We start from the raw sequence: 26,057 nt of genomic DNA, 5'->3' as shown, positions 1-26,057 counted from the left end.
TCAAACCTTTTTTCTGAACCCCCTCCCCTGTTCCGTTGCTGTCCCCCAGTCATTCTTGTATTTGACCTGGTACATGGTCATGTCCCTCCTCGGCCACTATAACAACTTCTTCTTTGCTGCCCACCTGCTGGACATCGCCATGGGGGTCAAGACCCTTCGAACCATCCTGTCCTCTGTCACCCACAATGGGAAGCAGGTGTGTGGGAGAGAGCAGGGGAGGGAGCTGGGGAAGGCTAGGACCTGACTCAGCCGAGGGGGCGGGGGTGAGCGCTGGCCCCCTCACCAGTGCCTGGGGCTCTCTCGTAGCTGGTGATGACGGTGGGTCTGCTGGCAGTCGTGGTTTATCTCTACACAGTCGTGGCCTTCAATTTCTTCCGCAAATTCTACAACAAAAGTGAGGACGAGGATGAGCCGGACATGAAATGTGACGACATGATGACGGTGAGGTGGCCTAGGGGAGACATTGCATCCTGCGCACAGGGGGTGGTTCAGAGTCACTTCTTTTTCCTTGGAGCCTTGGTCTCCCTGTCTGGGCCGGCTTGCCCCTCTCTTGGTAGCCTGGTGGCATCTCACTCCCCGGGGGCTCTCTCTGTGGGTGCTAGACTTAGCAGGGGCACCTGATGGGTTTAGGCCACTGCAGCTCAGAACCCCAGAGCTGAGGGGATGTGCCAGCCTCAGCCTCCCCGGGCACAGGAATCCCAGGCACGTGCCAGGCTGGTTCAGGCTGTGCCATGCTTCTCCCTCCCCAGTGTTACTTGTTCCACATGTATGTGGGTGTCCGAGCCGGCGGGGGCATCGGGGATGAGATTGAAGACCCAGCAGGGGATGAATACGAGCTCTACCGGGTAGTCTTCGACATCACCTTTTTCTTCTTTGTCATTGTCATCCTGCTGGCCATTATCCAAGGTCGGGAGTGCTGGGGGACACAGACTTGGGAGAGAGGAGGGCCCTTGTCATGCAGGGTCAGGGGTCAGGGCTGGAACACTCAGAGGTTAGAGGATCAAAGAGCTAGAAGCCATCTGACAAATAAGGAAAACGAGGCCCAGAGAGGTTAAGTGTGCTAGTATGTGAAGCAGAATCTGAGGCCAGGTCTTCACGTCCGGTGCCCTGGTCACTCTCCCACACTGCCTCACAAACACACTCTCCACCAGCATTTATCTCCAGGACTCTAGGCTGGGGGAGAAGAGGTCCCAGGAGGGGAATGGTCAAAGCCAGAAAGGGGATGTGATGGATGTCAGGGTCAAGTGAAAGGCTCAGAACAGAGTGATCGTGACCTGTATTCCCCTCCTCCCTCAGGTCTGATCATCGATGCTTTTGGGGAGCTCCGAGACCAGCAAGAACAAGTGAAGGAGGATATGGAGGTGACTGCCCTGGGGGTATCTGGGAAGAGAATTTGGGAGGTCTGGGGAGCGTTTTGTGAGATCCCGAGTGCATTCATTCAACAGGCAACATGCCTACTGTGTGCAGGGCCCTATGCTTGTTGCTGGGACTTCCCAGACTTGGGAGTCACCTTGGGGGGCGGGGTGGGCAAATCAAGAGGGCACATCTGAGTATGGTACAGGGCAGCACACGATACGGTCAAGGATCTCACAGCTTAAGGGGGACCGACGAGTCCTCGAACATGAGGGCCAGAAGGAATCTGAGGAGGGGCCAAGAGAACAATTCTCCCAATGAGCCAGCGTGGGGGGAACAAGCACTGGTCTGTGAACCAGCTGGGGAGGAGGGGAATATGGGCAGATTTGAGGGTCCTGGGGAGTGTGTGAGAGGAATTAGGGGTCCCGGCGTGACCATGACAGGTTTTGGGGGTTCTTGGTAACTATGTGTGAATTTATAGGACTCCAGGGGTATGGGAAGAGCTTTGAGATCCTGAGTCACGGGTTGTCTAGAAAGGGCTGTGGAGTGTCTAGGCGGGTTCTTGTAGAGGATCTCTAGAGAATTGGGAGGTGACAGAGGTTATCAGGGGAGGGGCTTGGGAGGGTTCCATGAGGATATACGGAGGCTTACCAGATCTCAAGCTCTGACGCTCCCCTTCTTCCCCCACCCCACTGTCTGCCCCCAAGACCAAATGTTTCATCTGTGGCATTGGAAGTGACTACTTTGATACAACACCCCATGGTTTTGAGACCCACACGCTGGAGGAGCACAACCTGGCCAATTACATGTGAGTGCTGCCTCTGCTGGCCAAACAGGGAAGGGAGAATTCCAAAGACTGGAGAACCTGGAGGGATAGCAAGGGGAGAGGAAAACAGGTAGAAGGAGGTGGGGGCTCAGGGTCCCCTTGGCCTGGCCCCCTCATGACATGTCTGTCCTTCCCCGTTAGGTTCTTCCTGATGTATCTGATCAATAAGGATGAGACAGAGCACACAGGACAGGTGAGGGGGTTTGTGGGATACCTGATGGGGAGGACATCTAAAAACTTGGGACCCTTTGGGGGGCTCTGGAGGAGGCCTAGATAGGAAGAGGGGTGCTGGAACAGGGGTGCATGAGATAGCCTCAGGGGAAAAGGGGTTCCAAGATGTTCAAACTGGGAGCATTGACTCTCCATCCTTCCCTCGCTTGCCTGGGCTTTCTGCCCCATCCGTTCTCCCACCAGGAGTCATACGTCTGGAAGATGTATCAGGAACGGTGCTGGGATTTCTTCCCAGCTGGTGACTGTTTCCGAAAACAGTATGAAGACCAGCTGGCCTGAGAAACCCAGGCTCCCCTTCATTTGCCCTCACCTTCAAGTGCCTTATGCCACCTTGGGGATCCCCTATCCTGGGGTGCAGCTCCCCTCAGTGCAATGTGTCCCATGGGAAAAAGGGCCCTTCCGGAATAAAGGGTTTCTTCTGCAGTTCCAGTTGGGTGTGTGATTTGGAAGCTTTCTGGGACAGGAGATTGGAGGCGCGGTGGGGTTATTCAGAGATTCTTCAATCACAGATTTTAGAATCATAGACTATAAAAACTGGGACCTCAGAAATTCAAAATACAGACGCCGAGACCCCAAGGACAGAATATCCTTGTGATCACAGAGATGGGAGGGGAAGGGAGCCTAGGAGTAATTGTGTTCCATTCTCCCAAGTAGATGAGCAACCACAAGAAGTGAGGGTGAAGGATCACATTTATTGGAGACAGTTGTGTGACAAAGTTCTCAGTTTGGGGTCAGCCAGCTCCAAGCTTCACTCTTGAATGTACAGATTGCTAGGAGCATTGGGGTCATTGGCAGGGCGCGTCTCCAATACCACAGGCCTAGGAAAATTGGGGATATACATCCAGGTTGAACATTAGGAATATCTTCCCAGGATTGCCCTCCCCACAACTTCCCTGCTGTCAGCATCCTCCCTTCTCACCTTGGAGACCCCAGCAGGCGAAAGGTAAGAGAAGGGTCTCTTAGCTCCTGCAGAAGCTGTATAAGGAGGAAATTGGTCAATGCAGCTCACACACATTTCAAATGCTGCACAAGGTCCTTTAGACATCCTCTGGTCCAAACACCCCCTCCCATTTCACAGATGAGGAAACTGAGACCTAGAGAGGGGAAGGCAGTTGCCAAAGGACACAGTACGCGAGGAGCAAAGTCAGAACCAGGTCTTGTGACTCTTCCTGGGGAGGAAGATGTTGGACTGGGAATGAGTGGGAGTACTGACAACTGAGCAAGGTGGTCAAGGGGGCTGCGAGTGCCAGGGCTCTGGAATCTCACCTGGTCAGAGCCCAGAGCCCACACCTGCACACCATGTTTCCAGAAGACCTGGATCCGGCCGCCAACCAGGGCTGGAAGGTTAAGGGGGAACGGGTTTTGGTTAGCAGCCACCGATGCAGCACTCACTCCCAGAAAGCTCCAAGCCTCATCTCCGTAAGCCTCCTCACCCCTACATACCTGCAGCCTCCACTGACTCACTGAGGCGGAGCTCTGGGGCCCTCAGCCCCCGTACTGGGGTCCCCTCCCTAGTCACCAGCTTCAGGCTCCCTCCAGGGATAAGAAAGAAAAAGATGATGAGGCTGGGGTCAGGAAGAACAGGAGTCCTTAGGGGAAGACACTGGGGGTACTTATAAGGGGCCTTGGAAATGAGAATGGGGTTCTGAGCATTCTCGGGAAGTTGGTCCTGGAAGGCTCAGGGAACAGAAAGGAGCCCGAAGGAGAATGTCAGGGACAATTACAGGACAGTTGGGAGGTCCCCGATGGTTGTAAGGTGGTCTAGGGAACGCATGATCAGTTGGGGAGATGTCCTGGGGGATTATACAAGGGTCAGTTCTCAAGGGGCTGGAGAAGTTTTAGAAGATTATCCAAGGGGTCAGCAGCAAGCCAGATGTTGCTAGGAGGAGGCAGGAAGGCTAGGGGAGGTCTTGGGTGTACTGGGGAGTTCTCGGGCCCCTGGGTTTCTTAGGGGTTGGAGAGAGTAGAAACTGGTCTTGAGAGGTGTCTCTAGGTCCGGGAAGAAAGAAGTCTGGAGTTTAAAGGGGGAAAACACCCCTGCTCTCTCAATGGGTTGTAGGGAAGGAGGAGGGAGGGGCTGGGAATCCCCAGGGGGCCCCACTAACCATTTAGCAGCACCAGAACCAAGTCATCTGCCAGCTGGGTCACCTGCACCGGGCCTTCACTCTGTACTGGAAGTGGGGATGAAAGAGGGACCTCAGGCATCAGCCAGGCCCCGCCCCTACACTGAGGCTCCGCCCCTCCCTCAAACCCCACCTCTTTTTTAAGACCCCCACCCTTCCTTCGATCCCCACCCATTCTCTAAGGCTCACCTTCCCCCAGCCCAGCTCCTTCTCTGAGGCCCCGCCCCTAAATCAAGCCCCGCCCCTTCCTAAGGCACCACCCCTCCTTAATCCTGTCCCCTTCTCTGAGGCCCTGCCCCCGTCGCCAATCCCCACCCCTTCTCTGAGGTCCCGCCCCCCTCCCGGAGACTACATCTTCCAGTCCCCCCCCTTACTGCCTCCCGTGGTCCCAAACCAGCTGGAGAGGGGGCCAAGTCGGACGTTATGGAAGCTCACGGAGCCAGCAGGCCCGGGGCTCACGCCCACGCACACCGCCGGGAGGTCGGGCCCAGGCGCCGCCAGCAACGAAAACACTCGCAGCGGTGACGGCAGCGGGAAGGGTACCTGCTGCAGTTAGATAGAGAGAGGGGCGTGGCTTCCAGCCATCGACCAATGGCAACAGTCACCTGAGACAGAGCGGGACTACCAGGAAGCCGCGAAGGCCGAACCTCCCCGGGGAGGAAGGGACAAGACCTCCATTCACTGGCCAATGGGGGCACGGACTTTGGATGGGGCGTGGCTTAGGCAGCAGTAGGCGGAGCTCACAGCTCCCTGGTTTTACCCACGGGGCCCGAGGGCTAGGGCACGGAGCAGGCGTAGGGGTACGTCCCAGGGCTCCCACCCCCGGCTCAGAACCGCCCCTTCTCGGGCCCAGATACCCTGATGAGCATGAACTTCTCCATGGGCGGATACCACTGGAGCAGGATCGCGGCAGCCTCCATTGCGGCGCACAGATATGGGCCCCCGGAACTGGGGCTCTCCGCTGCAGAGTGGGGTGCCAGGTCATGCGCAGACCCTGGGCCCCCAGTGACACTGGGGCCCTGAGACATCCTCCGCTAACCCGAGAAAGGCCTCATCCAGCTGGGAGCCCTCTAATAGAGATCCCCAGTCACCCCAATACAGACATCCTGCATCTTTTCCTACTACCCACGACCATTCCCTGCTCAGTTTCCTCTGACAGCCTTCCCCCAGGGATACCTCAACACACCCACCAGACCCCCAGATCACCTCATGCAAATGCGATCTTCAGTCCCTTCCTCAATGGGCACCCTGAGTCACATTGTGCCATCCTATGGCTGGGAATCCCTAAGACACTCCACCCCAGCCCAAGTGAAAGGCCCAAGGAATTCCAAGCCTGAGTCCCTGAGCCCCACCCACTGAGGTTTGAGAGTTACCACCATCACTGATGACTGGAACTCTGAGATATCCTCTCTCTGCTAGCATCCTAAGAACCCTTCCTAAGTTTTAGGGTTCACTCACCCACACAGCAGGCACGGCAACCCCGAGTGTCCTGGATTTTGGTGGATACCACATTCTTCCTGAGGAAGTGGGGGAGGGAGCGTGAGAATAGGGAGGGTCTTCTGGGAGGAGGGGGGGTTTCAGAGTGATGTTGGGATGAGGTTGGGACCTGGGCAGCAGACGGTGGGTAGTGATGTGGGAAATGGGTCCTCCTGTTCTTGTCTCCTTTCGATCCAGCAGTCCCAAGAGGCTATGTGAATACAACTGGGGGGTCTTTCCTGGGAGAGAAGATGAGAATCACGACCTGAAGGATGCCTCCTCCATCAGACCCCTCCCCTCATTCTTCCACTTCCTTCTGGCTCTCTCAGGCCCCCATCTCTCTCATATCTCCCAGCCTGCTGCCTATCTCCTCTTTTCAACTAATATCCCCATCACATTCCCTCTACCCTGCAGTCCCCCCCTCCCCGACATACCTGACAGGGACATTAGGACATTGTTGATACAGTAAACCCAGGTTGTCCGGCTGGGGAAAAGCTGAGGAGAGAGGGAGGGAAAGAGGAGAGGGGTCTCTAATTTGTCCTTATCCTATCCATTGTCCTCCTAACCAGGACCCTCCCACACTCACCATCTCCAACATGGCCTCCTGGTCATTTCGGTTCAAGATGAAGATCCCCTCCTCAGCCCCCAAGAGCAAGTGCTGGTCTGATCAAGCAGAAAAAAAGGAGACACAGGCTGTCTGAGCCCACATTCTTGGGACTCTTCATGGCTAGGCCTCAACTCTAATAACCCTTCCCTCCCCCACCCTCCCCCAGCCAACCCTTACCAGGTGCATCCTTGCCCCAGCTCTGGCCCTCACTCTCTCTATGTGGTCTTAAGCAAGTTCCTCCCACTCTAGGCCTCCCTTTTCCCATCTGTAAAGTAAAATGTTTGCACTAACAGGTCTCTAAGGGCCCTACCTGGTGCTGACATCTGTGATGCTGACGTAAGAATCCAGGATTCTCTTCCCATGCCCACTGCCAAACCCTCTGCCCACTTCCAGCCCCCCCCTACGGTGCCCTCACCCTTGGTCATGGGGTGTGTCCAGGCAGCAGTACTGCTGGTGTGGAGAGGACAGCCATTGAATACTTTCACCAGGAGGGCACAGTCCTAGACACAGTAAGGAGCAGACTCAGTCATGAGGACCCTGGGAGGTGAAGAACAGAGAAACCCCCTCCTCCCACTACTCCTAAATGTGTGGCGCTATCAAAGACACAGATTTCCTAAACCCGGTCATTCCAGACATTCCCTCCCCCTCCCCCAAGCCATAGGTTTCAGGGGTCCTCACCTTTTTCCTTTTCTCTTTCTTGGGGGGCAAAATGGGAGGCTGGTTGGACCCTGAGGGGGATAGACTCCAGAGGGAGGGGTCTGAAAAGATAATCATCCCTGGTATTTATTTATATAGCACTTTCAGAACTGTAAAAAGTTTTATATATATTATTTCATAATAGTAATAATAGCTAAGACTTAAAATAGCATTTTAAAGGTCAGCAAAGTGCTTTACATATGTTATCTCATTTTGCTCAATCAACAAACATTTATTAAGCACATACTCCGAGTCAGACCCTGGGGATAGGAAGAGAAAAAAAGAAACAGTTCCTGGAGGGGGAAAGGAAGCGTTCCCACACAAGCAAAATAAAGGATAATTTGGCAAGAGAATAAGGAAAGGCCTCATGTAGAAAATGGTGCCTGAGCTGACCTTTAAATGCAACTGGAGAGTCTAAATGAGGAAGTGTGTGTGTGTGGTGTGTGGTGTGAGGTGTGAGTGCGTGTGTGCGTGCGTGTGTGCGTGCGTGCGTGCGTGTGTGTGTACACGAGCGTGCTGGGGAAAGGGGAGGGGGGAGACAATGCTAAGGCACAAATCAGGCCATGATGCAATATAGGCCAGCTGGGTTAGTCTACAAAGAGCATGAAGGTATAATGTGCCTGGAAAAGCAGGATGAAGCCAGGCGGCAAAGGGCTTTAAAAGTCAAACAAAGGCATCTGCGTTTGATTCTAGAAGTAACAGGAGGAATCCAGCTGTTAGCTGAATTTTGCAGATGAAAAGACAGATGAAGATGAGGCTCAGATAGGTTAAGTGATTTGTTCTTGGTCACATGGCTAGCAAGTGTCCCAGCTGAGGGTCAAACCCAGGGATCTCCTGCCTCCTGGGACAACATCCGTTGTTTCATCAGCACCAGATACGCAGGTTCCCAGCCAGGAAGCTCCTTCCCTCAATTTAATATCCCACCTCACCCCAGTTACCTGATCGAGCAGAGAGGTGGGGACTTCTGGGGGCCACAGGAGGCCCAGGGCGGAGTATACGGGGAGGAGGTCCACTGGAGCATCGAACCAAGACCCCGGGGCTCAGCCTTCCATCATCCCCAGAACCCTCATCTGATGGGGTCCGGATTTTGGACTGCAAGGAGAGGCAGGAGGGCATACCAGTAAGACATGCCTAGAATTCTCTTCCTTTTCAGTGTCCCAGAGGGAAACTGAGTCAAGTGCTCAACCCTGGAAGGATCCCAGTATCCACTAGGAAACCCCATCAGTCTGAGTCCCAATCCCTTGAGGATCCTCTCATTCCAATCACCAGTCCCTGAGGGGACTTTGATAAATTGGCCCCGAAGCCCTGGGGACCCTAGAATCCCAACGCCCATGTGTCCCCATGGTCTCACCTTGGGAGGGAGCGGGGGAGGAACGTCCACTGCAGGGGTTGGGCTGAAATCGGAATTTAGCATGAGAGTGATTTAGTGTCAGTTTGTCTTTGGGGACTCAGGGAATTGGGGACTGAGAGATGGGGGGTGCTGGAGACTGGGATAACTGGGAGGGTGCCTAGCAGGGGCAGGGTTGGCTCACATGTCCACATCATCATAATCGTTGTCTGAGTCATCAGACTGTTCCCTGAAAAGAAAAGAGCAAAAGCTGAATCTCCCAGAAATCCTCCTTCCCTCCAGCTGCTTCTCTGTTCCTATGTGTCTCCTCAGTCCCAGCCTCTCTTTGCCTTCTGTCCAGTCCCTCACAGTCTCTCTCTTATCCTACCCCTATCTCCGTCTTCTCAATCCATCTCCTCCAATGTCTTGTCATCCCCCCAGTCCCTTCTCTGTCCCTTTTCATTTCTTCAAGTCTTTTTGTCACCTCCCCTCAACCCTCCATGTTTCCTGGATCCTCCAAGTCTCCCTCCATTCCTCCTTCTACCTTCCCCCAAGTCTGCCATTACTGCTGGGTTTCCCTCACCTGGTGCTCCTGGGGCTGCTGTCCCAGCTCTTAAGGTCGGGGGCCTGGCCAGAAGCCTGAGAGAGGAAGAATGACAGGTTTGCCCCTGTTAGACTGTAAGCTCTTTGAGGACAGGCAACGACTGTTTCCCTTTTAGCTTCGTGTCCCCAGCACCTAGTATAATTGCCTGGGCACATAACTTCGCCGCTTTTTGAATAATTATTGGGGGATTAATTGGGGGAAAGGGAGATTAGTGAGTACAGAGGATGGAGATCTTCCCAGGAGAAGGGTGAGAAGGAAAGGAAAGAAATATCGAAGACAGGGTTCTGGGAAAGGTAGAAGTCGAGGAGTAGAGAAGGCAGCCAGCGAAGGAGGAAGCAGCTGGAGTGGTGGGAGGGGGCGTCCTCACATTGTCAGTTTGAGATCCAAGCTTCTTTGAACACAGTGGTCTGAACTTCATGTGCTGGCCTGGTGAAGGGGTAGAAGTTATGCGGAAGTGAGGAATGAATCAGGAAGTTGGGATGAAATGGGTGATGGGGTTGGGCATGGGATTCTGGCTGCCCATTTTTGGGATCTTAGGTTTCTGGCTGGGGGATGGAGTTTATGGCAGGACAGAGTTAAGGGTGTCAGAGCTGTGGTTTCTAGGTTTCAGGTGGAAGGGACAAGAATTTGGGGGATAAATAAAAATAATTTAGGGGATTAGACTCCAGTTTCTGGAGTTACTGGGAGTCTGAAATTGAGCATCTCAAAGTTTAAATGGTCTGGGTTAGGGAGGCTGGGCTTCAGGGGTTCTTTGTACTCACGACCAGAGTCCAGGCTGGAGATGCCTAACGAGCCAGCTCTGTGAGTGGAATGGATCCTCCGAGGAACAGCAGGAGGGTGCTGTGGAGAAGAGGACAAGCTGGGGGGACAGGAGCCAATCAAGCGGCCCCAGGGTGGCCACAGAGGTAGAGGTCATGGCCATGGGGCCACTGAGGCAGGCAATCCTCACCTTCATGGATGTTTGTCCTTTATGGATATATCCAGGAAAGAAGACAGCTAGAGGAGGGGAAGATGAAGATCTGGAACAGGGGACAGATAGGACACAAATGCTCTCACCATGAAAGAAAAAGTAAGGTCATAAAAAGAGAGAGCCAGATGGGAGGGCTTGGGCTTGGACCTGGAAGGGCACTTGGAGATTATCTAATCCCACTCTTTCTTACAAAAAGGGAAACTGAATCCCTGAGAGGACTTGCTCAAGGTCAAAACAGCTAGTGAGTGGCAAAGCTGAGGTGTGAACTCCCTGTTCCTGATTCCCCAGTGCAGTATTCACTATACCCCACTGGACCTGAGTTCAAGTGCTCTATTTCACATTTGTTATCTGTGTGAACATGGGCAAGTCACCTCACCTTTTCTAATCTTTCCACTTGAAAAATGGGGATAATCTGTCACAACTGTGGAGAGAGTTAACCAGCCATGACTTTGAGAAAATTAAAGACAAAATAAATGAATCTGATGATATAAAAATAAGAAACTTTGGCCAAATGAAAAGCAGTGAATACAAAATAAGGAAAGAGATACTTGGACAAATTTTTTCATTGTTGTTAAACATTTCTGACAAAAATCTGATATAAATGTGTCAGTTTCTTCTAGATTTTGGATAAGAGTAAAATGCCATTCTCCCACAGATAAGTGATCAAAAAATATGAAAAGGAAGTTCCCAAAATAAGAAACACAAATTATCAACAATCATGTGGGGAAAAAAATTCACAATCTCTAATAATTAAAGAAGTACAAATTAAAATAATTCTTTGATTCCACCTGACCTCCATACAATTGGCAAAGATCATAAAAGATGATATGACTTGATAAGGGTGGGGACATAGTTAAAGAGGTATTGCTGTGTTACTAGTATAGTTCTAAATCAATTCAAACTTTTTCGGAAAGCAATATGGAATTATACAGTGAGTTATAAAAATATGAATAGCTTTTGACTCTGGTTAGCAAAGAGCTTATTGGGGAGGTGGAGCTAAGATGGCAGAGTAAAGGCAGGGACTTGCCTGAGCTCTCTCCAGTTCCCCTCCAAACAGTGTTAAAATAATGCCTCAAAATGAATTCTGGTGCAAAAGAACCCACAAAATGATAGGGTGAAACAATCTTCCAGCACAAGACAACTTAGAAGGTCAGCAGGAAAGGTCTGTTTCACTGGAGTGAGGGTGGAGTACAGTCTACACCAGCATAGGTTACACCCTGGCAAGCCAGCAGCAGGCCTTATGGGCAACTGAATCAAAGGCCGTGGCTTTAGAAGCTCTCAGTCCACAGAAAGTAAGAGAGTCAGCCAACTGGTGAAAAGGAGACTACAGGGGACCCTCTGCTAGCATTGGGAATGAGACGCTGTTGTATTACTCATGTGTGGTTCCAGGGCACAGTCCCAGGGCACAGAGGAGCACCAGCATGAGTGAGGACCCTGGTCACAGTTCCAGGATGGAAAAGAGTACTCACCAACCAGAGCACAAGCCAGGAAAGCAGTGACCACCCCTCTCCTTAGTTCGAACCATCTTGGAAGAACTGAAAACTTAGGGGCAGCTAGGTGGCACAGTGGATAGAGCACCAGCCCAGGAGTCAGAAAGACCTGAGTTTAAATCTGGTCTCAGACACATAACACTCGCTAGCTGTGTGACTCTGAGCAAGTCACTTAACCCCAACTGCCTCACCAAAAAACAAACAAACAAGAAGAATTGAAAACTTGGGGGCAGCTAGGTGGTGACACTTACTAGCTGTGTGACCCTGGGCAAGTCACGTAACCCCAATTGCCTAAAAAAAAACAGAAATAAAAACAAAAGGAAAGAAGAATTGAAAACTTACAGATCCCCCCAGAACTAGCTCTGTAAACAGCAGCATGAAAAACCTGAAGCTTGGGATAGTGCCCCTTCCACTCCAGGAATAGAGCCCAACTTAAACATAAAGTTAAAAGTCAAGAAATGGGCTGGAAAAAATGAGTAAACAACAGCCAAAAAAGTACCTGACCATAGAAAGTTACTGTGGTGACAGAGAAGATCAAAACACAAAATCAGAAGAAGACAACAGAGACTCCTGCTTCAGGGAGCCAAGATAGTGGAGTAAGAAGTAAGTCGCTCTTACCCTCCCTTACTAACCTCTGAAAGCCCGGAAAATATTGTCCCAGAAAAACCCTGGAACCGCTGAACCAAAAGAAAGATGGGGTGCAGCAGTCCAGTAGCCCAGTTAGCTTGAGGGATTAACGGGAAAGGCCTCTCTTGCCCTGGGGAAAGGGGAGCAGTACAGAATGGGAGGCGTCCCTGCAAGCTAGCAGAAAGCCCCACCTCAGCCTACCAGGAGATGCTGAAACCCAGGTGGTGGAGCAGGCAAGCACCAACACCTGGACCCCCCAAGCGCCTCAGTGAGGGCAGGGGAACCAGTGGAAACTGGCTGGTGTTCTACAGCAGTCAAGTCTCCCAGTGTCTCAGCAAAACTCTGGGAAGTACTCCAAGGGGGAAAGCCCCAGGTGGAGAAACATCCCTTCTCCTGAAGCAGCGAAACATCCACCTGAAAGGAGCTGAAGAAAGCTAAAGGAGGGAAAGTAAAGGCCCAGGTGATCAGGCAACCTTCAGGGCCCAGACTACCCAATCCTGTCCCTAGAGCACCAGTGTTGTTGATTCCAGCCCAGCACCAGGTAAGCCGCCAGAACCCTACAGCCTCCAACTGCCAGCATAGGAGGCCCCAGCACACAAAGCCAGTGACCAGACCCCGGGCTCCCAGTACAAGAAGCTTGGGTCAGTGCCCTCTGCTCCCCAGCAGGAGAGCTCAGTTTTTTTAAGGGCCAGGAAATAAGCAAACACCATGAACAAAAAAGAAACATACCATAGATTCTTATTATGGGGACAGTGAAGATCAAGGCAGAAATTGTGAAGAGGACAACATTGTCAACAAACCCACATCTGGAACCTCAAAAGGGAATATGAACTGGTCTGAAGCCCAAAAAGCCTTCTTAGAAGAGATCAAGAAGGATTATAAAAGTCAAATGAAAGAGGTAGAAGAAAAAATGGGAAAAGAAATGAGAGGTATGCAAGAGAGAATCAATAGCTTGGAAAAGGAAGGACAAAAATTAACTGTAGAAAACAAGTCCTTAAAAAATACAGTTGGCCAACTGGGAAAAAAGTACACTGAAGAAAACAAGTCCCTAAAAAATACAATTGGCCAAATGAGGAAGGAGGTATAAAATCTAATAGAAGAAAACAATTTGTTAAAAATTAGAATTGGGCAAATGGAAGCTGACTCTATAAGAGAGCAAGAATTGGTCAAACAAAAGCAAAAGAATGAAAAAATAGATGAAAATGTAAAATACTTTCACTGGTAAAACAACTGATCTGGAAAATCAATCCAGGAGAGACAATTTAAAAATTACTGGTCTACCTGAAAATCACAATGAAAAAAAGAGGCTGGACAGTATCTTTCAGGAAATCATAAAGGAAAACTGCCCTGAGGTCCTAGAACTAGAGGGTAAAATAGCCATAAAAAGAATCCATTGATCACCTCCTGAAAGAGATCCCAAATTGAAAACACCAAGGAATATAGTAGCCAAATCCCAAATACAGGTCAAAGAGAAAACATTGCAAGCAGCCAGAAAGAAATAATTTAAATATCATGGAACCACAGTCAGGATTACATAGGACCTTGCAGCTTCTACATTAAAAGACTATAGGGCGTGGAATATGATATTCCATAAGGCAAAGGAGCTTGGATTACAACCAAGGATCAACTACCCAGTGAAAATGAGCATGATCTTTCAGGGGAGGAGATGGATATTCAACAAAATAGGGAACTTCCAAACCTTCCTGATAAAAAGACCAGAGCTCAACAGAAAATTTGATCTTCAACTACAAGACTAAGAGAGACATAAAAAGGTAAACAGGACAGAAAGAAACAACATGTTACTAATAAGGGCAAACTGTTCACATCCCTACAAGGGAAGATGACACTTGTAACCCTTGAGAACCGCATTGTTATTACACCATGTTAAAAGGGTATACATAAAGGGGATGGGTATAAGCTGACTTTGATGTAATGATAAAAAAATATATATAATCAAGTGGGTTAAATGGATCCAGGTAAGTGGATTAATCTGATCTAACTAAGAAAATGTACTGAGAGAAAAGGAAAGGAGGAGACAGACAAGGGTAAATTACATTACAGGAAAAGGTACAGAAACTTACTGGCAGCAGAGGGAAAGAAGGGAGGAAAATGAGCATTGTTTGAACCTTACTCTCATCAGATTTGGCTCAAGAAGGGAATAACATAATCAGTTAGGTACTAATATTGATAGACTTAACCCTCCTCAGCAATACAAGGATCTGAGACATCTCCAAAAGCCTCATGATGGAAAATGCTATCCACATCCAAAGAAAGAACTATGGAGTTTGAATGCAGATTGAAGCAGACTATTTGCTATTTTTTTCCTTCTGTTGTATTTTGTTTCCTCTTTCTTGTGGTTTCTCCTATTGGTTCTAATTCTTACTTACAACATCACTAATGTGAAAATGTTTAATAGGAATGTATACGTATAGCCTATATCAGATTGCGCACCATCCTGGGGAGAGAGGGGGGAGGAAGGGGGTGAAAAATTTAAAACTCAAAAGCTTATGGAAGTGATTGTTGATAAATCAAAATAAATTAATTTAAAGAAAGAAAAAAGAAGATAACAATATCAAAATGGTCAAAAGCCTCAAAGAAAAATGTGAATTGGTCTTACAGTCAAAAATAATTCCTGGAAGAGCTCAAAAAAGGATTTTAAAAATCAACTAAGAGAGGTAAAGTAAAAATTGGGAAAAGAGAGTGATGCAAGAAAATCATGGGAAAAAGGGTCAACAACTTGATAAAGGAGGCACCAAAAAATAATGAAGAAAATAACACCTTGAAAAACAGAGTAGGCCAAATGGCAAATGAGGCACAAAAATCCACTGAAGAGAAGAACTTCTTAAAAAGCAAAATTGGCCAAATGGAAAAGTAGGTACAAAAGCTCACTGAAGAAAATAATTCCTTAAAAATTAGAATTGGGCAAGTGAAAGCTAATTTTTCCATGAGACATCAAGAAACAATAAAACAAAATCAAAAGAATTTTTTAAAAATAGAAGAAAATGTGAAATGTCTCATTGGGAAAAAAAACTGACCTGGAAAATAGATCAAGGAGAAATCATTTAAGAATTATTGGAATATCTTAAAGCCATGATAAAAAAAAAAAATAAAAGCCTAGACATCATATTTCAAGAAATTATCAAAGAAAACTACTCTGATATCCTAAAACTGGAGGGTAAAATAGAAATTGAAAGAATCCAGCAATCACCTCCTGAAAGAGATCCTAAAATAAAAACTCCCAGAAATATTATAGCCAAATCCCAGAGCTCCCAGGTCAAAGAGAAAACATTGCAGGCAGCCAGAAACAACTCAAATATTGTGGAGTCACAGTCATGAATGACATAAGATTTAGCAGCTTCTACATTAAAGGATCAGAAGACTTATAATATGATATTCCAGAGGGCAAAGGAGCTAAGATTACAACCAAGAACCACTTACCCAGCAAAACTAAGTATAATGCTTCAGGGAAGGGGGAACAGATAGTCAATGAAATAGGGGGCTTTCAAGCATTCCTGATGAAAAGAGCAGACCTGAGTAGAAAATTTGACTTTCAAATGGAAGAGTCAAGTTAAACAGCAAAGAGAAATCATAAGAGATTCAATAAGGTTAAATTTCCTACATGGAAGATGATACTTTTAACTCCTAAGAATTTTATCATCCTTAGAGCATTTAAAAGGAGGGTAAGGGTATAAGTTGACTATGATGGGATGATATCCAAAGACATAAAGTTAAAGGATGAGAAAAAGGGATGCACTGGAAGAAGGGGGAAGGGAGAGTTGCAATGGGGTAAATTTTCCCACGTAAAAGAGGCATAAAAGAACTTTTACAGTGGAGGGGAAGATCAGGAGAGGGGAGTAGTAAGCAAGCCTTGAACCTTACTCTCATTGGAATTGGCTCAAAGAGGAGCAAATAATATTCAGCTGGGTACAGAAATCTATCTTTCCCTACAGAGAACTAAGATGTGGGGGGGTAAAAGAAGGGGGTAAGACTAATAGAAGGGAAGGCAAATTGTGGAAGGCAGTAGTCAGAAGCAAAACACTTTTGAGGAGAGAAAGAGTGAAAGGAGAGAGAGAGAAGGATAAATGAAGGGCAAAAGTAGGACAAAGGAAAATATATAGTTAATCATAACTTCAAATGTGAATGGGATGAACTCACCCATTAAACAGAAGCAGATAGCCAAGTGGATTACGTGACTTGGACATAAAGGGTGATACCATAAGCAAATTAGAGGAGCATGGAATAGCTTACCTGTCAAATTTATGGATAAGGGAAGAATTTATGACCAAACAAGAGATAGAGAGCATTGTGGGATATAAAATGGATAATTCTGATTACATTAAATTAAAAAGGTCTTGTACAAACAAAACCAAAGAAGCCAGATTAGAAGGAAAGCAGAAAACTGCCGGGGGGAGGTGGGGTGGTGAGGGTGATTTACAGCAAGCTTTTCTGATAAAGGCCTCATTTCACAAATATATAGAAAACTGAGTCAAATGTATAAGAATACAGGTCATTCTCCAATTGATAATGGTCAAAGGATATGAACAGGCAGAAGAAATAAAAGCTATCTATAGTCATATGAAAAAATGCTCTAAATCACTATTGATTAGAGAAATGCAAATTAAAACAACTTTGAGGTACTACCTTACACTACTCAGATTAGCCAATATGACAGAAAAGGAAGATGACAAATGTTGAATGGGATGTAGGAAGACTGGAACACTAATGCACTGTTGTTAGTGTTAATGTACTGATGCAACCATTCTGGACAGCAATTTGGAACTAAACCCAAAGAGCTATAAAACTGTGCATACCCTTTGACCCAGCAATACCACTAATAGGTCTTTATCCCAAAGAAATTAAAATTTAAAAAAAAAAGGAAAAGGACCTATATGCACAAAAATATTTATAACAACTCTTCATGTGGTGGCAAAGAATTTGAAATTGAGGGGATGCCCATAAATTGTGGAATGGCTGAACAAGTTGTGATATATGATTGTGATGAAATACTATTGTACTATAAGAAATGATAATCAGGATGCTTTTAGAAAACCTCAGAAAGATTTGCACAAAGTGATGCAAATCGAAGTGAGCAGAACCAAGAGAACATTGTACATAGTAACAACAGTATTGTAATGATGATGCTTAACTATTCTCACTAATACAATGAGCTAAGATAATTCCAAAGGACTTAGGATGAAAAGCACTGTCCACCTCCAGAGAAAGAACTGATGGACTCTGAATGCAGATTGAAGTGTACTTTTCTTTAAACTTTATTTTTCTTGGGATTTTTTTTGGTCTGTCTTTTCTTTTACAATATGACTAATATGGAAATATGTTTGCATGACTGCACACCTATAACCTATATTAAATTACTTGCCTTCTCAATGAGGGGGGAAGGAAAGGGAAGGAGGGAGAGAATTTGGAACTCAATGTTTTTTAAAAGCACATATATAAAAAATTGTTTTTACATGTAATTGGAAAAAAAATTAAAAACAACAACCACAAAAAGAGCTGGGGATGGGGGGAACCCAAGTACACAAATATGCCTAGCAGCAGTCCGTAAATATTCCTATTTCCAGTCCCACATCTCCACCTATCTGTAGGGCACTCTACTGGCACCTCATATACAACCAAAACTGAATTCATCATCTTCCCTGCCCCAGCCCTCAAACAGACCAGGGCCTCCAAACATCTTTCCTTCCTACTTCTGAGTGCACTAACCTCTTCCTAGCCACCAAGGCTCATCTTTGAGGTATCTTTGACCTTTCCCTTTCTTTCTCCCTTACCCAACCTCCAATTTCAGTAATCCCAGAATCTCAAAGCTGCAGATCTCAGTGGCCCAACTGGATTCCCTCTTGAATCTGCCTCTCCAACAAACGGGCATCCAACCACTCACTACATGGAGATATCTGCTAAGGAGGCTGGGGTGGCTTCTTTATCTTGGAGAATTCAGTTACCCTCCAGATTGGGGAAGAATCCAGGGCCAGAGGGAAAGGCTCACCATGGAAAGCTGGGGGAGCTCAGAAAAGCAGGAGTGGGGGGGGGGGAAGGGAGAGAGCCCTGGAGATTGGCCTGGACCCAGAGACTTTCTGAAGCATGGAGTGACAATCCCAAATGGACACTGTTGGACGGAATGGAAATCCTTAGGGAAGGAAGGAGATAGGAAGGGAACATTCCCACTGATGTGGAAAAATGATTAGCAGAGGGGCAGCTAGGTGGCACAGTGGATAAAGCACTGGCCCTGGATTCAGGAGGACCTGAGTTCAAATCCAGCCTCAGACACATAACACTTACTAGCTGTGTGACCCTGGGCAAGTCACTTAACCCCATTGCCGCCAAAAAAAAAATCATTAGCAGAGCTTGGACTGGAGGGAGAAAAAGTATGGAGCAGCCTGGAGCTTTGGATTCCTAGGCGGGGTGAGGTTAGATGAATGCCAAACTAATTCTATATATGAAGTTTTTATATATAGATATATACACACACACACATATATGTATGTATGTGTATATATATACACATGTAGATACATATATATATATATATATATAGATAACATTTATATATAAAGTTTTTTTTTAAAGTATGCTTCATTCTTCATTCAGAGTCCATCAGTTCTTTCTCTGGAGGTGGATAGCATTTTTCATCATAAGTTCTTAGGAAATGTCTTAGATCATTCTCTTGATGAGAATAACTTTCACAGTTGATCATCGTTATAATATTTTTGTTACTGTGTAATGTTCTCCTGGTTCTGCTTACTTTGATTTCCTCAGTTCATGTAAATCTTTCCAGGGTTTTCTGAAATGCCAAACTAATTCTATTCTCACTTAGGGCAATACTGTGGTGTCTATGGGAGAAGCAAACATTTGAAGTGGGTGTTACAGTAGCATCTACCTAAATGGAGTAGTTGATACTTCCCACCCACCCCTGCCTACACCTGGTGTCCTCACCTCAGGCTCTTCCTCCTCACTTTCACCCCCCAAAGGGGTCTTCCCTGGGTTTCTCAGTTTCTCCAACAATTCCAGAGTCAGGCTCCGAGACAGTCCTGGTTGGGACACCAGCTGGTGCTAGGGATAGAGGAGAAGGGTCAATGTTGGAACGTGAAAAGGGAATTGAGACTGCTGAGACTGGGATTCTGCATGTAAATGTCTGTGTAAGGAAAAGGGGGAGGAAACAATCCCTCAGTCTTCCTCCACAAAGGTCGGGTGTCAGGGTGTCATCTCTCACTGGGTATCAGAGAGGACTTAGGGAAGGGTAATTGAGGGGGGAGGAGTTAGGGAGCCTGGAGGAAGCCCATGGTTCCTAGGTGGGGTATTGGGAGACCTGGAGGGCAAGAGGTAGGCAGAGGGATTCCCTAGAAAGGCCACTAGGGAGAATTCTGGCTATGGAGTTCCTTGGGTCCTGAAAGGGATCAGTGACGTCATTCTCATTTGCCCCACATATCTAATCCTTTGCCAAACCTTGCCATGTCCACCTTCATATCGTTCCAATATGTTCCCTTCTCTCTGTTCACACAACCACCACCTCACATCTGGACTATTGTAACAGCCTTCTAACCCATCTCCCTGCCCCAACTCTCTCCCCACTCCAACCTCCTCCACTCAGGTGACAAGGTGAGTTTTTCTAAAGTACAAGTTTATGTTGCTCTCCCACTCAGCAAATTCCAGGCTCACATCAAGTCCTCGTAGCCTTACTCCTGCCTACATTTCTAGTCTTCCCACACTTTACTCTAATTTTCTGAAGGTCCTTGGGAAAAAGCAAGCAACTTAGGATTTCTTTTATTTCTTGTCTCCATCTTCCAAAGTAATTTTGCCTGAAGATTCTCTAAATATAGCCATCATCTCCCTTGAACAGTCTCCCTCGCTGCTTAGTAAATATGTATCAGTGTGTAAAAATCAAGACTTCGCTGGCTAGTAATTTGACAAACAATGCCCTTGAATGCTGGCTGATTCTGGAAGCACCTTCTTGAACAATTCATATAATAATATGTACATAAATAACTGCTAAATATAACAACATACATAATTGCTATAATCTCTCTCCTTCTACAGGATTCTAGCACTGGGAGGGCCATCAAAGGCATGCTTCCTACAATATCTCCAACAGATGGCCACCCAGCCTAGCTTGAAGACCTCCAGTGATGATGAGCCCATCCCACCTTTGGACAACTCTGTTATGTAGCCAAAATTCCATGTATTGCCTTATCCTTGGTCACCAACAACCTCTTCATTGCTTATTCCAGTGGCCTTTTTCAATCCTCATTTCTCCTGACCTCTGCAATATTTGGGCGCTCATAGGTCCTCCCTTGACGGCCGTGATGACGTTCTATCTTGGTTCTGCCTCTTTTGGAGCATGAGCCCCTCCTACTCACAAAGCAAGGATGCCACCCACCGTTCTGTTCGGGGTCCTTTTCTCTCCTCCCTATACTATTCCTCTCAGTGGTCTCATTTCTCACATGGGTTCAATCATCCCCTTTAAAGAGATGGATGCCAGATCTAGACAGTTAGCCCTCATTTGACTCCTAAGCCCTGCCCTGCCATATGTATTGCATCTCACCAGCTGCTGGTGGGCAGGGACAAACTTGTATGCTCAGCTATGCTAAACTAAATTGAATTGCAACCCACAATATCTATCCACTGCTTCTGGTTTCGCCTAGTTCTGAGGCAGGGATTCAGGAGAGTGGGCTGTGGGGACATATGGGCACACATCTCACATTGAGCATCTTGGCAGCACTGGGCCGTTTCTTAGGGTTCTTGGTGAGGGTGACTTTGATAAAGTTATGGAAAGCAGCTGACCTGTAGGGGGCAAAAGACAGGGGCTATGTCTGTCAAGGATGTTCTAGGGAGCAGAGAAACACACTAGTTCCCAGGTTCCTAGGTTCCAGCTTGAAGTTCCCCCTCCCCACCCCAAACCAGCAATGCCCTCCCCAGGCCCAGGGTCTCCCCCTCACCATCGTCCCTTCTCCTTCAGTCTGGGGGGCTGGTATCCACTTTTAGTCATGAGGAAAAGCACTCTAGGAGAGATGAAAGTATAAGAGGGGGTTCAGGACCCCACTACTGGATATCTCCTTCCTCCTTAACTTCCTCTCCTAAAGCTACTGGGAGGGGGGGCAGTCCAGGGGGTCAGAATAAGGAGGGGGTTCCTAGAGGGTTGGGAGCAGGGTATTCTGAGTTCAAATGGGGTCCCTGGAGCTGAAGATGGGGGGCCTCAGGTGCCAAGCATAGCCTCTGAGAGACTTAGCATAAAGGCTCCCAGAATGAGCATGAAGGCTCCCAAGGGCTGAGACCAAGGGTGGGTGTGTCTCAAGGTCTGAGCACAGGAGGGTTCCTAGGCGCTGAGCCAGGGGTTGGGAGGTAGCTCAGGGGCAGGGGCCATACCTCAGAGGGTGCACATCAAACATTGGGGGCTGTAGCTCAGCCATTTCGATCGCTGTGATCCCCACAGACCAGATATCACAAAGCTCTGTGTACCCTCCTTTGAACTCCACAGCGGCCACTTCAGGGGCCATCCTGGGGGGGCAAGGACACAGAAACCATCTGAGACAGAGAGAAAACTCAGAGGTACAGGATCCCTTTAAAGATAAGATGGCAGAAAGCAGAGAGACAGAGACAAGCAGAATTAGGTGGGACACACCTGGAACACAAGAGACCTGGGGAGACCATCAGCCCTCACTATCCCCCTTCGCCGATCTGGCCCCAAGTTCCTCACCAGTAAGGCGTCCCAATGAAGGAGAGACGTCGAGCCAGGGTGGCCCCTATTTGGGCTGCGATGCCAAAGTCAGCTGGAGAGAAGGAAATAACATAGTAGCTGTGGGTCCTCTGCCTCTCCAGATCCTTCCCCACTGCACCCCACTGGCCTCTCCCAGCCCCACTCACCAAGCTTAACTTCTCCGCTGTCATTGATGAGAATATTTGCTCCCTGGATTGGGGCAGAGAGAAAAATCAGGCTTCAATCAAGCAATAAACATTTACTAAATGCCTGCTTTGTGCCAGGCACTATGCTAAGCAGTAACTCAAGGAAGCCTCTCTTCCTCCCTCCCCACACGCCACCAGAAGCCCCCTCCCTGACCCCCAAAGCACCTTGATGTCTCTGTGAATCTTGCCCTGGTTGTGTAGGTAGGCCAGACCCTGGGGAGAACAAGGGGAACAGGAAAGAGAGGAGGGCTGGGGTCACCCGGAATCCCTCCCCTGCAGCTCCTTGTGGGAGTCAAGGGAGGTTTACTGAGGTCAGGGGTATTATGAGATTTGGGGTTAGAGGGAAAAGGAGCTTGGATCAGGGGACCAGGAGGCTACAATTTGGTGGAGTTGGAGCATTCATTAAGCTTCTACTACGAGCTAGGAACCAAGGATACAAACATCAAATGTAGGGAATAGCCGTAGGGACAGGGGCCAAACCTGGTGTAGGGACCTCCCTGGAGAGGAAACTCCCTCTACCAATGCAGGTTGGCACCTTCTATGACACTCAGTCTTAAGAAAGTTTGCTTGGACTAATAAGGAAGAGGTTTTGCATGACTTCACATGTATAATTGATAGCACATTGCTTGCCTTCTCAATGGGGAGGGGAGGGGCTGGATGGAGGGAAAGAATCTGGAACTCAGAATTTTTTTAAATTAATGTTGAAAATAAATTTAATTTTTTTAAAATTTCCTGGAGCAGTGAGAGGTTGCCAATAAGTGCCAGAGGCAGAACTTCAACCCCCAATGCAACAGACTATATACAAAATAAAAACAAGTGAGGGAGAGAGGAAGGGGAGGAGAAGGGGAGAGGAGAGGGGGGAAGAGGAGGGGAGAAGGAAAGGGAAGAGGAGAGAGGGGAGAGGGGATCAGGAAAGTGACATCCTCACCTGGAGTACCTCTCTGCAGATGTAGCCAATCTGAAGCTCAGAGAGAGGGCCAGTCACTGCAACAGACCCCCCAACCCCCACCCCTGGGGTCAGGGGACTGAGTTGCTACTCAGACAAGGGAGGAAGGAATGAGGAGAAAGGGATGGGTAAAGGGCAGGTAGAGTTAATCAGTCAATCAGTAAACACATATTAATCGCCTGCTACATGTCAGGAGTTGTATTAAGCACTGGGGATACAAAAAGAAGCAAAAGGCAGTCCCTGCCCTCAAAGAGCTTACAATCTGGCATGCATGGCACTGGAACAGCCCTGGGATGAAGTGGAGTAGGGGTGGGGAAGGCTTTCTGTAGAAGGTGGGATTTTAGTTAGGACTTAAAGGAAGCTGGGGAGGTCAGTGGTAGGCTGCTTCTCCACTTGGGGAGGGTACCCCCCCATCTCCTTACTGTGGTATATGTCTTGGAGTGAGCCCGCGCCACAGAATTCCATGCAGATCCATAGCTTCTGAAGCCTGGGGTGGGGGAAGAGGGAAGAGGGCAGGGGTGGGGTGGGGGGAGGAAGGAATAGAATCAGCCAGAGTAAGTGCAGGCTCAAGGCGGCTGAGAGTCTCGGGGCCTTATCCAGGGAAATGCCTTGGCCATCCACAGTATTGGGTCTCTTCAGCTTTAGGAGACACTACCAGGAAATGGATGTAGGGGACATCAGGCCAGTTGGGAGCCTGATTGGGGTGGGGGAGGAGGAGAATCAGGAAAGTGGATCTCAGGAGCAACAGGGCCACTTTCAGGAGCCCGAGGATCTGTCTGGGGATCCAGAGAAATGGTATAGAAATTGAGAAACCAATCTGAGGGTAAAGAACTAGTATTGGGTTTGGAGAATTGGTCTGAGGGTCAGGAAGCTGTCGGGTTGGCTCTGACCAGAGGTAGCTGCCATGGTAGGCCACAATGTTGGGGTGCCGACAGGTCCGCACAATGAGGATTTCCCGATGGAGGATGGTTAGGTCATCATCTGAAGGGAAAGAAAGGGTCAGTGTGTGTGTGTGGAGACTAGGTATCCCAAGGTTAAGGACTGAGAGGGGTGTCAAATCTCAACCTCACCTGGTTCTATCTTCACTATTTTCAGAGCTGCTAGCTCCCCTGTCACCTTGTCTCGAGCCTGGGGAAGGGAGGGGGTAATGGGGGAGAAGAGGGAAGCAGGAGATTATAAACTTGGAACAAATGAGCAAATGAACAGAATGGTGTACCAATGCCTCCTCTTCCTGGTAACTCACTCGGACTTCCCCTAGAAGCCCTGACACCCAAGAGAAAGTCCTGGAATAAAAGAATGAAGTTCAAGGAAGGAGAAGAAAATTGACCTCAGTGACCATCTACCCCAAGCCCTTCTGGAAACTCGAACCTCCCCACTCCCCCATCCCCATCCTCAGCCACTGGCCATCCAGCCTCAGAAAGAGAAACAAGTCAGTGAAAGGGAACTCCCTACCCCAACCCACAGCTCATTTCCATTTTTTTTTGAACGCTAATAGGGTAGCTCTTCCTTAAATTGAACCATGATGTCTCTGTCTCTCTCTCACTTTCACCTTTAAACCTAGTTTTTTTTCCTCCTGGGCTAAGCAGAGTAAATCTAATTTCCTTTCACCCAGCAGCCATTGGTAATTTTAAAATAAGTCCATAAATAATAAGTTGGGAGGAAGCCTCTGGGTGATGCTTCCTTCCCTCCACCTCCACCAACCAAAGGATGATTTCAGAGGCCTCCATCATCTTCCCCAGCCTCCTCCCTGTTGCTTCACCTCATTAGAAGTAAAGTTCAGAATTCTACCCCAAATCCTCCCAGACAGGTGGATTGAAGGTCCTGGGGAAGGGGGGGGGGTAGAAGGATGGGGGATGGAGGCTGAGAGGAAGAAGATGAAGGACTTGGGGTGGAGATCTTTATTAGGGGGATGAAGGCCATGGAGGGGAGATGAAAGTTCCTGAGGATGGAGGCTAGAAGGAAGAGAAAAAGTAAGGGCTTTGGAGGGAAAGGGGAGACTGTGGATAAGGGGAATGGAGGAGGGTGGTGAGGGGAGGTGAAAGTTCCTGGGGATGAAGGCTGGGAGGAAAAAAAGGATGAAGGACTTTCGGGAGAGGAGGTGGCCCCGGGGAAGGGGAACGGAGGCCTTGGAGAGGGGGATATGAGAGCCCTAGAGGCGAGGGGGCAAAGGGCATGGGCCCAGAAGAGAGAAGGGACCCTCACCTTAAACACCTCCCCGTAGGTGCCGCCCCCCACCCTCTGCAGCAGCTCATAGTGGTCCCGAGGGTCCTTGGTGGCGATGTCCGGGTCTGCGCTGTCCATGCTGGGGATAGGGTGGGGGGAGGCCCGCCGGGAGGGGGAGGGCTGCCTCCTCCTGGGAGCCCTCTGTGAGCCAGGGTGTTTGACTCAGAGCTTGCAGCAGCGGCAGCAGCAGCAGCAGCAGCCGTGGGAGGAGGGCAGGCGCTATGTTCTCCCCTGCCCGCCAGCCGCGAGGGCCCCCACTCTCGCTTCCTGCCCAGGCCTCACTAGGGGGGCCCCTCCCTCTTCACTCTTCCCCCCCCCAGCCTAGCTCTCCAGCCGAGGGAGGGCCAGGCCCAAGCTGACTTTGTAGCCCCAGGGGACCACAGTGCAACTCTGGGGTAAAAAGAGGGGGGTTCCTTTTTGCCTTTAGACCGACTGTAATGTAAACGAGATGCAAATAAAGACTTATTGGTTTATCGATCTGGTGGGGGCCTTCCCCCCTTTCTCCACGCAGGACAGTGAACATGATGGATCCCCAACAGGGCGACTAAAGATAGGTTGGGATGGAGGAAGAAAGGGTGAGCAAAGGCCAAAGATGATGGAGAGGAAAACACAGAGGCCCTGGTCAAGTCAAAAGAACCAGCCTTAA

General features: G+C 48.5%; 2 protein-coding genes and 1 long non-coding RNA gene across 4 annotated transcripts in view; 2 read left to right on the top strand and 1 right to left on the bottom strand.

The window, feature by feature from the left end:
* The window catches only part of RYR1 (ryanodine receptor 1), a 92,006-nt gene extending 89,167 nt beyond the window's left edge, over positions 1–2,839 (top strand). Inside the window, 7 exon segments of the mRNA XM_020978561.2 lie at positions 50–196; positions 307–441; positions 750–906; positions 1,297–1,361; positions 2,061–2,161; positions 2,321–2,372; positions 2,594–2,839. Of these exon segments, the coding sequence (XP_020834220.1) occupies positions 50–196; positions 307–441; positions 750–906; positions 1,297–1,361; positions 2,061–2,161; positions 2,321–2,372; positions 2,594–2,689 (753 nt within the window). The 3' untranslated portion in view covers positions 2,690–2,839.
* A 243-nt stretch (positions 2,840–3,082) lies between these two features.
* MAP4K1 (mitogen-activated protein kinase kinase kinase kinase 1) lies at positions 3,083–25,622 on the bottom strand. Of its 2 annotated transcripts, XM_020978527.2 has the most exons (31): positions 25,391–25,619; positions 24,259–24,316; positions 24,079–24,169; positions 23,611–23,675; positions 23,171–23,226; positions 22,408–22,455; positions 22,204–22,246; positions 22,037–22,109; positions 21,706–21,837; positions 21,279–21,341; positions 21,042–21,123; positions 19,279–19,395; positions 10,005–10,083; positions 9,611–9,669; positions 9,223–9,278; positions 8,845–8,889; positions 8,664–8,706; positions 8,251–8,404; positions 7,295–7,374; positions 7,032–7,116; positions 6,596–6,672; positions 6,444–6,504; positions 6,140–6,248; positions 5,992–6,050; positions 5,391–5,494; positions 4,908–5,079; positions 4,516–4,581; positions 3,854–3,943; positions 3,677–3,747; positions 3,330–3,385; positions 3,083–3,228 (listed from the first exon to the last, which is right to left on the bottom strand). In XM_020978527.2, the coding sequence occupies exons 1-31, from the start codon at positions 25,487–25,489 to the stop codon at positions 3,159–3,161; spliced, it is 2,463 nt and encodes an 820-aa protein (XP_020834186.1). In that variant the 5' UTR covers positions 25,490–25,619; the 3' UTR covers positions 3,083–3,158. The 2 variants fall into 2 exon arrangements, with proteins under 2 accessions (XP_020834186.1, XP_020834191.1); XM_020978532.2 differs by lacking the exons at positions 3,083–3,228; positions 3,330–3,385 and adding an exon at positions 3,398–3,504 and having other exon boundaries at positions 25,391–25,622.
* On the top strand, positions 8,350–20,564 carry LOC144454246 (uncharacterized). The gene is made up of 2 exons (XR_013482579.1): positions 8,350–8,432; positions 20,380–20,564. It is a non-coding gene; the product is annotated as an uncharacterized LOC144454246 (long non-coding RNA).
* Positions 25,623–26,057: the final 435 nt, after the last annotated feature.

This window comes from Phascolarctos cinereus, unplaced genomic scaffold (assembly GCF_003287225.1).
Source record: "Phascolarctos cinereus isolate Bilbo 61053 unplaced genomic scaffold, phaCin_HiC Scaffold_726;HRSCAF=1367, whole genome shotgun sequence".
Lineage (NCBI taxonomy): Eukaryota > Metazoa > Chordata > Mammalia > Diprotodontia > Phascolarctidae > Phascolarctos > Phascolarctos cinereus.
The sequence above is the reverse complement of the archived record's forward strand: the minus strand, read 5'-3'. Positions and strand labels throughout refer to the sequence as shown.